Here is a 13762-nt window from a genome sequence, read left to right as displayed (position 1 = left end):
GCTCCTAGACACAGAGAACAGACTGGTAGTTGCCAGAGGCAGTGGTGGATATGAGTGAAAGGGGGAAAGGTAAAAACTTGTACTTATACGATGAGCAAATCATGGCGATATAATAAGGTACAGCATGACAACCATAGCTAATAATGCTGTGTTACATAGATGAAAGTTGCTAAGAGTAAATCTCAAAAGTTGTCGTCACAAGAAAAAAATGTGGAACTCTATATGGTGACAGATATTAACTAGATTTACTGTGGTGATCATTTTTATATCGAATCATTATATTGCATAACTCAATGAATATGATTTTATGTCAAATATATCTCAACAACAGTAAAACCTGACATATTATGCCAAATAGTACTGAAAATGTATAAGGTATATATTTGCTAATCTCGACCACATAGCAAATAAATATCATGGCAATTTGGAATTATAACAGCAATGAAAAACCCATTCTTTAAATATGGACCCAAAAAAAGAGAGAGAAAGATACAGATATAGAGATGCAATCATAGTAATAACTTAAGAATAGTCTGAAATAAGTTTTCACTGCTCACAGGATAAAAAGGAGAAATGGGTCTAAGAGTGGTTTCAAAGATAAGTAAAAGAGTCTAACTTAACATATATTCTAACTTACCTACACAAACTAACATTTTTACACTTTCCATTTCTTAGATATTGCAATATTTTTATTAAATTCAGTTTAAAAACACTTCTAACACAAGCTTATAATATGATATTTTAATCTAATAACCATCATAACCTATCTTTAATTTTACAGTATAAAAAGTACCTCACTCTCTCTTAGCCTGAAAATTACTTACTATCCTTTAGTGTTTGGGAAGAGGAGGCTGTTTCAGAAAAAATTTCCAAATGTCCAAGCAATATATTTTGCAAACACATCTCGTAATCAGTTACGTTATGAAGAACATGAAGAAATGGACAAAATAGTGATCACTAGGGATATTACATTCCAATTCCATCTAAGCTCCCCTTTTTTGGTGTAAATTTTTAACTCTAAAAAATTTTCCTTCATCATATAAATGATAATGTTAGTTCACATTTATAATAAGTCTGAAATAGATAGTATTAAAGGTTGTATCAAAAGCTTACTTTAACCTTCAGCTTATTTCAACTTTTGATAAATTTTAGCTGTATCCTTGGTGTGTGCATAATCACAATAGGATTAAAAACCAAAACAGGACTCAAAAAATCCCCCAGCAACTAAAGTATCTCTCCAAATAAGAAATAAAACTCCAGTTTGAAAAAACAAACCTAATCAAAGAAACATAAAAAGATTTATACCTATAGAAGGAACAAGAAGTACATTGATTAATCAGAAAAGGCATATAGACATTTTTTTCTGGTCGGGGCCTTATGCATGTTAACGTAACTCTCTGCAATTGCTATTGCTCATCAATACTTATTTAAAATTTAAAAGATTAATAGTAAACTAAAATAAAGCGAACTTAAAATGTGTTGTCAGTTGGCAGCTCATCAAACTGTTATTTATAGAATTTTAAAAATCCAGGAGTTTTGATCACTTAAAATAAAGACCATATCCTAAAGTGCAAATTGTTACAGGTAAAAAGTTTTAGAGTGCTTCCATGCCGTGCCAGACTCTTTTAAGAGCATTATAGGAATTAACTAATTTAATTTCCTCAACAACTCTTAAGAGACAGGTCTACTAAGCCCTAGTCCACAGATGAGGAATCTCAATCGCAGGAGCTCAAATCACTGCCTAAGGTCTCCCATCTGAGACCTACAGCTAGGATTCAAACATAGACAGTCTGCCCCCAGACTCCTCACTGTTAGAATTAAAACGTACTTTCACTAAAGAAGATATCTGGCCAACCAGCATTTTCAGTAATTCAGACACACTAAATAATTACTTGGGGGGGAAAAAAAGATTTTTTAAAAATCATGTAATTTTTAAAATTAATTAGTTATTTTTTTTAATTAACTAACCCAAGAAATGTTTTTTAAAAATCTTATTTCTTACAACATTCAACCAGGAAAAATGTGCCTAAAATTTCTCACAGACTAGCTATTAAATATTTCCAATGAGTGGCAGGAAATGTCATCTTCATTGCTCTAATTTCAGAAGCACTCTCACTCAAGAGACGACAAAATCTAGTCATGTCATCACCAAGAATCCCATTCCAATGAAAACAAACTCCTTCCCATTCACCTTTTTTTTGAGTTCGGAACGTTTCCAACTGCTTCTGTTGCTGTCGTCTTAACGTGTTAACAATAGCTATTGCTAATCTCAGTGCTTCTCTGGGGTACCCATGAGAACGTAACGCGTCCACTCTTGCACAAGCTGTAGGAACATGTTCTAAAACAAAAAATTAAGGGCAGAAAGTTGCCATCGTCAGATATATCTACAAAAACAGCACTTAAACAGTAAGATGTTTCCCCCCAAAATACTATTCAAAAGACATAAGAAACCATTTCTGAACTTGGATTTGAATGAAACACTCAACTCCTACTGCCAAGCATTCATCCATCTCCCACTAAATCCTTTGACTCTCCACCTCCCACTCCAATAATGCTATAGAAACGAAACAAAGAAGTAAGTCATGGAAATGTCTTTCCGGTTTGGCCACTTACCATGCCAGAGGGGCCACCCGCGGGAGTCAAAGAGGGAGTTTTCAGTGTCGTCATGGTAACAGTAGTTGGTGTATAGGTCACTGCTGATAATGTGCTGCAAGTGGCTATCCTGCCAGTGGAGATCGCACGCCTCGATGGCTCGGGTGAACACTGTCCGATGTGGCCTGTTCGACGAATCTGTTTTTTCCACAATTCAGAAAGCCATGTCAGCTACTATTCACGTGTGAATCCCTCAGTCATACCATTGTGTGGCCAGATGTTCATGAACACACTCACACACACTGTCCTGCACCCCCTAAGCAGAAGGATGAAGGGGGAATACTCTCACGTCCTAAGTACTAGGAGGCAAGTCAGCCCAAAGAGCCACCATCCACTCACTTGTTTTTATCAAACACACACACTCTGCAGCCATCAAAGCTAAGGTTAAAGGCATCCTGCAAAAAGAAGTGTCAAGTCTAGTTTCCATGCCAAATACACTCGGAGGAGGCACTCGGTACAAAAATCACATGAAAACTCACTGCTCCCCACTTCTGAGGTGCTGTGGTGGGCTGCCCTGATGGGATCAACAGCTCTCACAAACACTATGCAAGAGATGTGACACCAGCCATGGAACCTTTCAGGAAGATGCAATCAGCCTTTAAAGATATGCAGAAGGGTTGTGCTTTTGGTTGTATTTTTTAACTATATTGTGCGGTTTTGCACAATTAAAACTATTATGCTTCTTGGGATATAATAATTAAATGCCACTTTATATCCCAAAGGGCATAAATGCATATATTTAACATTTCACAAAGCCACACAACATAGCTACAAAACAAACCAGCGCACTTACCTTGCCCCTACAGGCTGCCTCCTGACTCCTGTGCAGGTTCCATGACTGGTGTGATGTCCCCAGCATAGTGTATGCCGGGGCATCACAAAAGAGCAGAAGCATACACTCCGAAGAGGATTCAAGTTTCTGGACCTGACGGAGAAAAGAAATGTTTGGGGAATAAAGAATATTCTCATCCCAACTCCTGGGAATACTCAGTCCCTCTGGATAACATGGTTCAAATTCTATAATTGCAATCCCACCCTGTGGGTCCCCGCTCCAGACTTACCTTCAACTGTGGCACAAACCATAGCGAGTCTCCACTGAAAATCAGGGTTACAAACTATGCTTATGTATATGTATTTTACTTAGCTCAAGTATCAGCCCTCACTGTACTGAGATTTAACTCGGTGAGAAGGAAACTGCAACTTTGGCTAAGCAAAAAGAGGGAATCTTGAAAACCGAAACACAGCCATCTAGCACACTCATCTAGCACAACTCCCCTATTCTGCTGATTGAGCCGAAAACCAAGAGAAGTGACGGGACTGGCAAGGTCACATGGCCAGGCATGGCAGTCAAGATCAAAACCCAAATATCCACACTCTGAATTCAGGAATTTCAGCTGTTGTGCAAGGCTTCTGAGGGGTCTTTAACAGAGAGACACATTACGTCAGCTTGGTTTCAGGTCAACTTAGATATCTGTATTTGAATGTGAAACATATCAAAATGTATGATGACATAATTTGAGAGGCATAATACTGACAGTATCTGATACAGCCCTGCCCAGTGCACAGATGCTCACCTTGCAAACAGGAAGAAGGGGCCCCATATTTAAGGGCCTCTGAACCTATCAGGGCTTTTTGCTGAGCAAGACAGAGACAGCCCTATCCAACAAATAATTGGTCCCGTGACCTCTGTCATTTGGTTAAATATTCCTAAGTCCAAATTTTATACATTTTAAGTGGCTCTGTCATTTCACTATTTTTATTTAACTCTAATCATAGAAACAGAATTTAAAACTAGAAGGAGACTTAAAAAAGAAACTTAGTATTCTGCATGTATTAAAAAATTAAGAATTCTACTTCTCAATTGGCTTACTGTAGTATCAATAATAAAATTAAGTTGTAGAGTATGACTCCATTAGAAAATAAAACTCAACTTTTCACATATTTGCATGTGATTGTATGAGCAAAGAGAAAAGTACAGGAACACATCTCACTTTTATTACTGGTTAGCTATAAAAGACCAATAAAAACCATTCTAACAAAAAAGCCCAAATATTCTGGCTCCTCTATACAGAAAACAAAAAAAGAAAAAAAAAAGCTAAATACTATTGAAATAATAATTAAATGAAACTGCAAAATATAAAGTCTTAATAACATGGGAAATAAACACTGTGTATATAGACAATGACTACAAAAATAAAATTTGATCAGTATAAAAATTATGGCCACTTTTTACCTTACATGTGTAGTTTTTTTTTTTTTTTTAATTTTTTGCAAGAAGATGGAAAAAAGACATGGATTACCTTAACGAAATTTTCGAAATGACAAATACATAAATTTATAAACAGATTTTAAATATAAAGTACATATAACATTACTACATGCTGATTAAAGAAAATCTGGGATTTTCAGAAAAGTAAAAAGGGGAAAACTATTCGCTCTATTATAAAAAAATTAAAATAAAAAACTGGCTATCATCTGGTACATTAAAAAAAAACCTACTCTTTCAAAGAGTGTGGATTTTAATGTTATTAATTAATTTTAACAAATAATCTTAGCTAAGACAAGGCCCAACTCCCCCTTCACATTCACTCCAGCACGGCAGCATATCCAACTCTGCCCATAGCTTGAGTCCTGCTGCACACGCTCCACCCAGCTGCAGTGGCGCGGCTGCTGGGCTCTGCTGGCTACCGCAGACTCTCTCCTGCACTCCAACAGAGGTCCTACAGGCTGAACATCAGCATCCCTCTGTACAGACGTCTCTTCTGACAGCCCCCCCAAGAGGATGCGGAGATTCTGCTAAAAACAGGAACCCTGTGTCATTAGGCCCAACAGCGAGAAACAATTGCCCTAATTAGAAACTAGATTCTGACTTCATGTGCCTGGACCAAACCATACATGAAATGAACTCTTTTCTTCTGCAGGTTAGACCATTTCTTAAAAGGCTCTCTAAAGTCCATGGAATATTTCTGTTCCATCAAAAACAAAGTGACCAAATGTAAAGTAAAATAGTAAACTATAAAATGTTAGGCTGGCAGTGCCAAAAAGTAGATGAGGAGTGGAACAGAGAAACCTCAAAATAAAATTAAGTAAAAGGAGATTTATTAAACAAAATAATCATGGGCAATAAAGGTATGATAGATTTCAAATACTAAATTCCCAAGGCAAATATCTCTAGACAAAGCAAAGCCAGATCTTTTCTAAGTCCTAAAACTTCTTTTTGATTGGACAAGTCCCTGTGGAGTCATACATCTCATTTTCTTTGTAGAGACTTACAGCCCTATTTTAACATTCATACTCAACACAATGTCTAGCTCTTTCTAGTGGAACCAACTCCATATAGCGTCAGCACATACAGAACGACAATCTTGATTCTGGATCCTTCCAGGGTCATTTGACTACTACCGTACATCGTTCATAACTTTAAAGTCTGTCAAATCCTCCTGACCCCAAAAAAGGCAGCAGGAGCACAAAATCACACAAAAATAGTGACATGAATTAGTGAAGGAAATTTTTTTTTTTAAAACTTAATTGAGGACTTGGTTCTGAAAGAAAAAAGAAAATAGTATAATAGCTGAAAAGGAAAATGAGGCCAAGGAAGGATTTGGGATTTTTTTGCAGATGAGAGGAACATCACTGATCTAAATGGATGGATCCAACAGAAAAGGGGAAGCTGAAAAAACAGCATAGAAATGAGAGACACAGGCCCTTAAGAGGACATATGGAAATGTCTGAAAACATCTCTTAATTGTCCCAAAGATTGGAGGGCGCTATTAGCTTACAGCAGGTAGGACCAAGTATGCTAGACAATCCTTTACAATAAAGAATTTTCCTACTTCAAATGCCAACAGCATCCCATGACCCTCCAGCTCAGTCATAAATGCTTATTTGCTATATATTAAAACTAACAATTTTTAACTGATGAAATTACACAGCAACCCCAATATGAATTGGGTTGCACCAACAGAGATAAAAACAGTTTCTCAAGCCTCTCAATATTTTGTTTTACAAGGTAATGTATTATCACCCTATTCCATGATTTTTAAAAACTATTTCCCAAACTAAATAATTACTGGGGAATTTTAATACATACTCATACATAAAAGTATAATACCTTTTTACTTTTACCATTTAATAATATCTATCTGTATTCTGATAATATAAAAAAACACACACAAAGGAATCAGGTAAAAATGAAAAATGCATACATTCATGTTCAAAACATGAAGTCCTTAAATTCTTTTAAGGTCTAGAAGGCAAAATAATTTTCCCACATACATGATAAGTTACTATTAGAAGCATATATACACACTCAGGTGGACACAAAGTGAACAGAATATTACTGTGGACTCACCTTGGTTGGCATTTGCACCCTGAGGCAAAGCATTGGTTAAGTTGGGTAATTCACTGCCATGATTTCCATCTTCCCATGGACAGACATCTACACTGTTCCACTTTTTCAGCTGTTTTAACCAACTGGCCTTTTGCTCCAACTTGCAGTGGGGGTTTAAAACTATACACATCCACAGAGCACCTAATTTAAAGGGAGAAAGGGAAGTGAATTTCAAAAATTATAAAAATTTCCAATTCTAATTTCCAATGTTACATATTAAATGCTTTCAAAATGGACTCAGGTCTGCTGTTTTTATAACTCAATTCTCTCCTTAATCCAAGCCATAAATCTCATACGGAGTTTAATGGAAGAACAACAGAACCCAAATTTGAACCAAATAGCCAAATACTGTTACACATAAAGATGAAAGATGATTTCAAATGCTAACTGTAATCACCTTCCTACTTGTGTGACATTTTGGACAAAAATACCAATAAAGAATAAAACCTTACGGTCCAGTTTGCCACTTTAATTTACAAATGGTTTTTATATATGAATTCTGGAACAAACCACGCTAAATGGTTCTTTGATGCAATAATTAAATTTCCCTTTTTATAATGAAATCATAAAGATATATAATGGGCACCAGCAGTTTCCCAGTTTTATAAGCTGTAAAGTTTATGATATTTTTAAATTAGTATGCATATCTATACATTAATATGCATATTTATATATCAAAAGATCTTTAAAATTCACTTAGACATACCTCCTTAAATGATTTAACCAGAAACTGAACTTATTATAAGTGAAATCACTAAGTTTATGTCTTTATGTGAATGAAATTAAATATTTATCAAAATTCCACTTGTTTTTCAAAGGAAAAGCTATAATGAATTTAGAAGGGATAACTCATAATTTGATTTAAGTACAGATAAAATTTACTATTTCACAAGTTCTAAAACTTTAAGTTTTACTTTACTAATTTCAACACAAGACAGATTCTATTATTTCAAACCCATTCTCAACACTTTTTCTTTGAACAGGTACGTGTATCTATATCTATTTTAATCAACTATGTTAGCTGAGTGAATAACAAAGGTAGAAATGAGCAGTTTGTTTTGTCCAAAAGAGATGCTTTACATTCTTCCACATTTAAAATTGGTAAGTTTTCCAAGTGAACATCAATAGATAAATGGATAAAGATGTGGTGTGCACACATACACACTACGGAATATTATTCAGCCATTAAAAATGAAGCCTCTATTTCTAACAATGATGGAACTAGACAGTACAAATGCTAAGTAACATAAGTCAGTCAGAGAAAGACAAATACCATATGGTTTCATTCATATATGGAATTTAAGAAACAAAACAAATGAACAAAGGAAAGGAGAGAAAGAAACAAACCAAGAAAGAGACTTTTAACTACAAAGAACAAACTAATGGTTCCCAGAGGGGAAATGGGTAGGGGGGTGGGTAAAATAGGTGATAGGGATTAAAGAGTACACTTATAATGATGAGCAGAGTAATGTATAGAATTGTTGAATCACTATACTGAACACCTGAAACTAACATAACACTGTATGTTAACTATATTGGAATTAAAATTAAAAACTTAATTAGCAAGCTTCTTCAATTACAGAATCTGATATTTTAAATATCAAATAACCTTTACCAACAGAAAATAAAAATGGCTACAACCTATTTAAGCCACAGATATTTAAATATTGCATTTCTATATTTTCAATTGGCATTTTTAAATGCCAATTAAAAACAAAATGTGATCAGTTAAAATGAAATAAACCCACTACAGCCTATCTCTCCCCAAGAAAACAGAAAGCAGCAACCTGAGTACTCTATAAAGTAAATAAAAGCAAGCAGACTGGAGAAATAAAACTTTAAGAAGTAAGCCACATCATGCTGATTTCCTGTTACATTTTCCCCCTCTGCTATCTCCTGGCACGGACAGATTAGCTCCATTTGGCAACAGAGGGTACATACAGTAAAAACTTAAGAAAAATCTCATCTAGTTGGTGAGATAACTGGGAAAAGTGGCCCTCTTCACACTCAGGAGTTGGAGCCAGGTGGATCCAATTTGTAGGTACCAACAGGTCTAAGTCTAGTGCACCAGAAAGACCAAAAGCAGCAGATCAAAGCTTTGAAAATTATGGATATGTCACCCAAATCAGATAAAACAGAAGTTAAGTATGAATCTACCCTGGTTATTGGTTGTATACTTTAAAAAAACAAAACAACGCTCCAGAGGACTTTAATAAGACCCAGACTCAGGGGACACCTGGGTGGCTCAGGTCATGATCCCATGGTCCTGGGACTGGGCCCTGCATTGCATGGGGCTCCCTGCTCAACAGGAAGCCTGCTGCTTCTTCTCCCACTCCCCCTGTTTGTGTTCTCACTCTGTCAAATAAATAAAATCTTAAAAAAAAAAAAAAAAAAAAAAAAAAAAAAAAAAAAAAAAGAAGACCTAGGCCTTCACAACACAGTATTCGAAATGTCCGGCATCCAAAATCACTTGGCTTACAAAGAAACAGGGAAATGTGATCAATTCTCAAGGGAAAAAAACAATCAGCAGATGCCAACGAAGAAGAACCAGATGTGAGAATTATCAGTCAGAGATTTTTATAGCAACTATTTTAACTATGCTCCATGAGATGAAGGTAAAAACTAATGAAAGGAGTAAAACACCAACTATTAAAAGAACCAACTAGAAAGTTTAGAAGTGAAAAAAATTATCTGAAATAAAAAATCCACTGGATGGGATCAATGGCAAAAGGGATATGAGAGAGGGAAAAGTTAGAGAATGTGAAGATAGTAATGATCTCATCTGAAGAACACAGAAAATCTTAGACAAGTGGGAAAACATCAGAAGATGTAACACTTGTGTCATTGGAGCCCCAGAAGATGAGACACAGATACAGAAAAATGTGGAAGAAATGACTGCAAACTTCCAAATTTGGAAAAATTATGAATTTTACAGAATGAAGAGGCTCAGCCAACCACAAAAAGAGTAAATTCAAAGAAAACCATGCCCAACATCTCATAATCAAATCACTAAAACCAAACCTAGATTAAAAAAATCTTGAGGGGCGCCTGCGTGGCTCAGTGGGTTAAGCCTCTGCCTTGGGCTCAGGTCATGATCCCAGGATCCTGGGATGGAGCCCCATGCCGGGCTTCTGCTCAGCGGGGAGCCTGCTTCTCTGCCTACTTGTGGTCTCTCTTTCTCTCTGTCAAATAAATAAATAAATAAAATCTTTTTAAAAAATTAAAAAAATAAAAATAACTCTTGAAAGCAAAGACTAAAACATCATATATGGAAGAACAACTCAAATAATTTGGGATTTCTCATCATAAATCACAGAGGATAAAGGACAGTGGAACAGCATCTTCAAAGTGTTGAAAGAAACTGAAGCGTCAACACAAAATTCTATATCCAACAAAAATATTGCTCAGGAACGGTGGTGAAATAAAGTTATCCTCACATCAAGAAAAACTAAGCATTTGTTACCAAAGAGACTTGTTCTAGAAGAAATGTTAAAGGAAGTACTTTAGGCTAAAGAAAAATAATACCAGAGTGAACTGGGAAATACAGGAATAAAAGAAGAGCAATAGAAATGATACATACCTGACTACATATAACAAGCTGCTTTTGTCCTTTTAAGTTGTTTCAAATAAATGTGAGTATTGAAAGCAGCAATATGGATACTGCCTTGTGGCATTTTAAATGTATGAAGATGTAATACATATAAAAACTATAACATAAAGAAGGGAGAGTAAAGGGACCTAGAAGATTATTAAAACTCTATAGTCTACTTAAAGTGGCAAAATATGAACTCAAAGTAGACTGGTTAAGGTTAAGTATGTTTATTATAATACCAAAACCATTAAAACTACACAAAGAGACACAAACAAAAAAGACAATAGATTAAATGAAATACTAAAAAAGGTTAGAACAATCCAAAGAAGAGGAGAAAGCAGGGAAGAAGGAACAAAGGAATAAAAACAGAGAGGATAATAAACAGAAAACAAGTACTAAACGGTAGACTTAAATTAAACTACATCAATAATTACATTAAATGTAAATGATCTAAACATACAAATTTAAAAAGATAAAATTAGATTAAAAAGCAAGACTCAACTTTATGCTAGTACAAGTAAGCTATTTTAAATGTAATAACATAGAGGGATTAAATGGAAAAGAACAGAAAAAGATATAGTATGTAACCACTTTCAAAATAAAGCTGGTGGCCATATTAATATCAGACAAAGTAGATTTCAGAAAAAGAAATACCTCAGATAAGGTGAGACATAATAGGATAAAAGGGTCAGTTCTCTAAAAACACATGAGGATCCCAAATGAATAAAGCTAAATCTAACACTAAGATTTCAAAATACATGAAATATTTAGCTTAAAGCTTACAGGAAAAATAGAAAAATTCATAATTATATTTAGAAACTAATATTCCTTTTTCAATAATGAAACAAATAGACAGAAAATTAGCAAGGATGAATACCTAAATACTATCAACCAATTTAAGCCTCAATGACATTTACAGAACATTCATTCTACCTATTACTAGAAAAAACAAAACAAAACACTACTCTTTTTAAAATGCACAAAGAATATTCACCAACGTAGTCTGTATTCTAGACCGTAAAACAACTTTGATAAATTTGAAAGAACTGAAAACATACAAAGTATATTCTCTGATGTAACAGAATTAAACCAGAAATCAATAACAGGAAGATATTTGGAAAATTCCCTAAATAACACTTATTCATAAATAACTTGTGATTAAAAGAGGAAGTGACAAGAAAAATCAGAAAATACTCTGTACTGAATGAAAACACAACAAAATCTGTGATCAGCGGCTAAAACAAGAATAGAGGGAAATGTATAGTATTAAGTACTTCCAGTAGAAAAGAAAAGCAATAATCTAGACATCCACCTTAAGAAATTAGAAAGAGAATGAGAAATAAACAGCAAACAAAAGGAAGGAAATAACAGATCAGAAATTAATTAAATAGAAAACTGCCCACCTCCCAAATTCTATGAAACCAAAAGATGAATGAAATCAATAAACCTATAATTAGAGAGAAAAAAATGAAAGACAAACTATCAGTATCAGGAATAGAAGAGGACATATCATTATAACTCCTAAAGAGGCATTAAAAGGCTCACAACAGAATTCTATGAATAACTTTAGGCCCATAAATTTAACTAATTAGATAAAATAAATTCCTTGAAAATAAAAAATTACTAGAGTTCACTAAGAAAGCAATAATAACCTGAATAGTAATAAACTTATTAAAGAAATTAAATCTGTAATTAAAAATCTCTGACAATGCTGGTCCAGATTTTTCCCTGGAAAAGTATACCAAATATTTAAGAAAGAATACCAAGGGGCGCCTCGGTGGCTCAGTGAGTTAAAGCCTCTGCCTTTGGCTCAGGTCATGGTCCCAGGGTCCTGGGATCAAGCCCTGCATGGGGCTCTCTGCTCAGCAGGAAGCCTGCTTCCCTTTCTCTCTCTGACTGCCTCTCTGCCTACTTGTGACCTCTGTGTCAAATAAATAAATAAAATCTTAAAAAAACAAACAAAAAAAGAGTACCAATTCTACACAGTATCTTCCTGAAAACAGAGAAGGGAATGGTTTCCAACTTATTTTAAGAGGCCGGCATTACCCGGACACCAAAACCAGACAAAGATATTACAAGGAAATACAATTACAGATCAATATCCCTCAAGAACATAGAAGTAAAACACCTCAACAAAATATTAGAAAATCTAATTAAGAAATATACAAAAAGGAAAATAAACCACAACCAGTACAGTTTATCCCAGGAAAGCAAGGCTGGATTGACATTAAAATTCAGAGTCAGTAACTCATTTTATTAACAGTCTAAGAAAAAACAAAAACAAAAACATGACCATTTCAACAGATGCAGAATAAGCAATTTTCTTCAACAAAAAAAGAAACTGACAAAATCCAACATTACTTCATAACAAATAAAACTCTCAGCAAAACAGGAACGGAAGATAACTTGGCCTGATAAAGTCATCTGCAAAAGAAATCCTACATTAACATCATAATGGCAAAAGACTGAACTTTCTTTCTGAGATCAAAACAAGGCATAGATGTTGGCTCTTACCTCTAGTGCTCAAAATCACACTGGGAGACAGACCATCTGAAGCCGGCTCCATAACCAGCACTGAGCCTGATGAAGGCCTCCATCTCAAGACGCAGCTTTACTAATAAATGCGTAAGACTGGAAACAACCTGAATGTCTTTGAACTGGTGAACGGATAAACAAACTGCTGCATTCATATAACTGATCACTACCCAGTAGTAAGAAACAAGGCCCTGACACACACATAATATCTCAAATGCCATTATACTTACTAAGTGAAGGAAGCCAGAAGCAAAAGGATATGTGTCTGAACACACACATACACACATTATTTAATTTACAGAACATTTTAGAAAAGGCAAAGCTAAAAGGACTAATCACCAATACAAGGATTGAGAGTCAGCAATGGAAATGACACATGGGAACAGTGTGAGGGAAATTTTTGGAGGGGATATAACCATTTCATATGTTGATTGTGGTAACTGTTACAGGACTCTATTCATTTGTCCTAACTCAAAACTGTACAGCAAAAAATTCAGATGTATGTATTTTTTCATAGTTACAATAGACATTTACTTAAAGTAATTCATTTGCAGTCCAAAGAGTGCTAAATTGTACATTTCAGGTTTAATCAA

General features: G+C 34.9%; 1 protein-coding gene across 1 annotated transcript in view; it reads right to left on the bottom strand.

The window, feature by feature from the left end:
* ZSWIM6 (zinc finger SWIM-type containing 6) overlaps nt 1-13762 on the bottom strand; it is a 194529-nt gene that overhangs the window by 18266 nt on the left and 162501 nt on the right. Inside the window, exons 5-7 of the mRNA XM_059175070.1 lie at nt 7004-7183; nt 2614-2790; nt 2192-2338 (exon numbers count right to left, since the gene is read on the bottom strand). Coding sequence (XP_059031053.1) covers nt 2192-2338; nt 2614-2790; nt 7004-7183 — 504 coding nt within the window. The remainder of the gene's footprint in view (nt 1-2191; nt 2339-2613; nt 2791-7003; nt 7184-13762) is intronic.

Source organism: Mustela lutreola, chromosome 5, assembly GCF_030435805.1.
Source record: "Mustela lutreola isolate mMusLut2 chromosome 5, mMusLut2.pri, whole genome shotgun sequence".
Taxonomy (NCBI): domain Eukaryota; kingdom Metazoa; phylum Chordata; class Mammalia; order Carnivora; family Mustelidae; genus Mustela; species Mustela lutreola.
The sequence above is the reverse complement of the archived record's forward strand: the minus strand, read 5'-3'. Positions and strand labels throughout refer to the sequence as shown.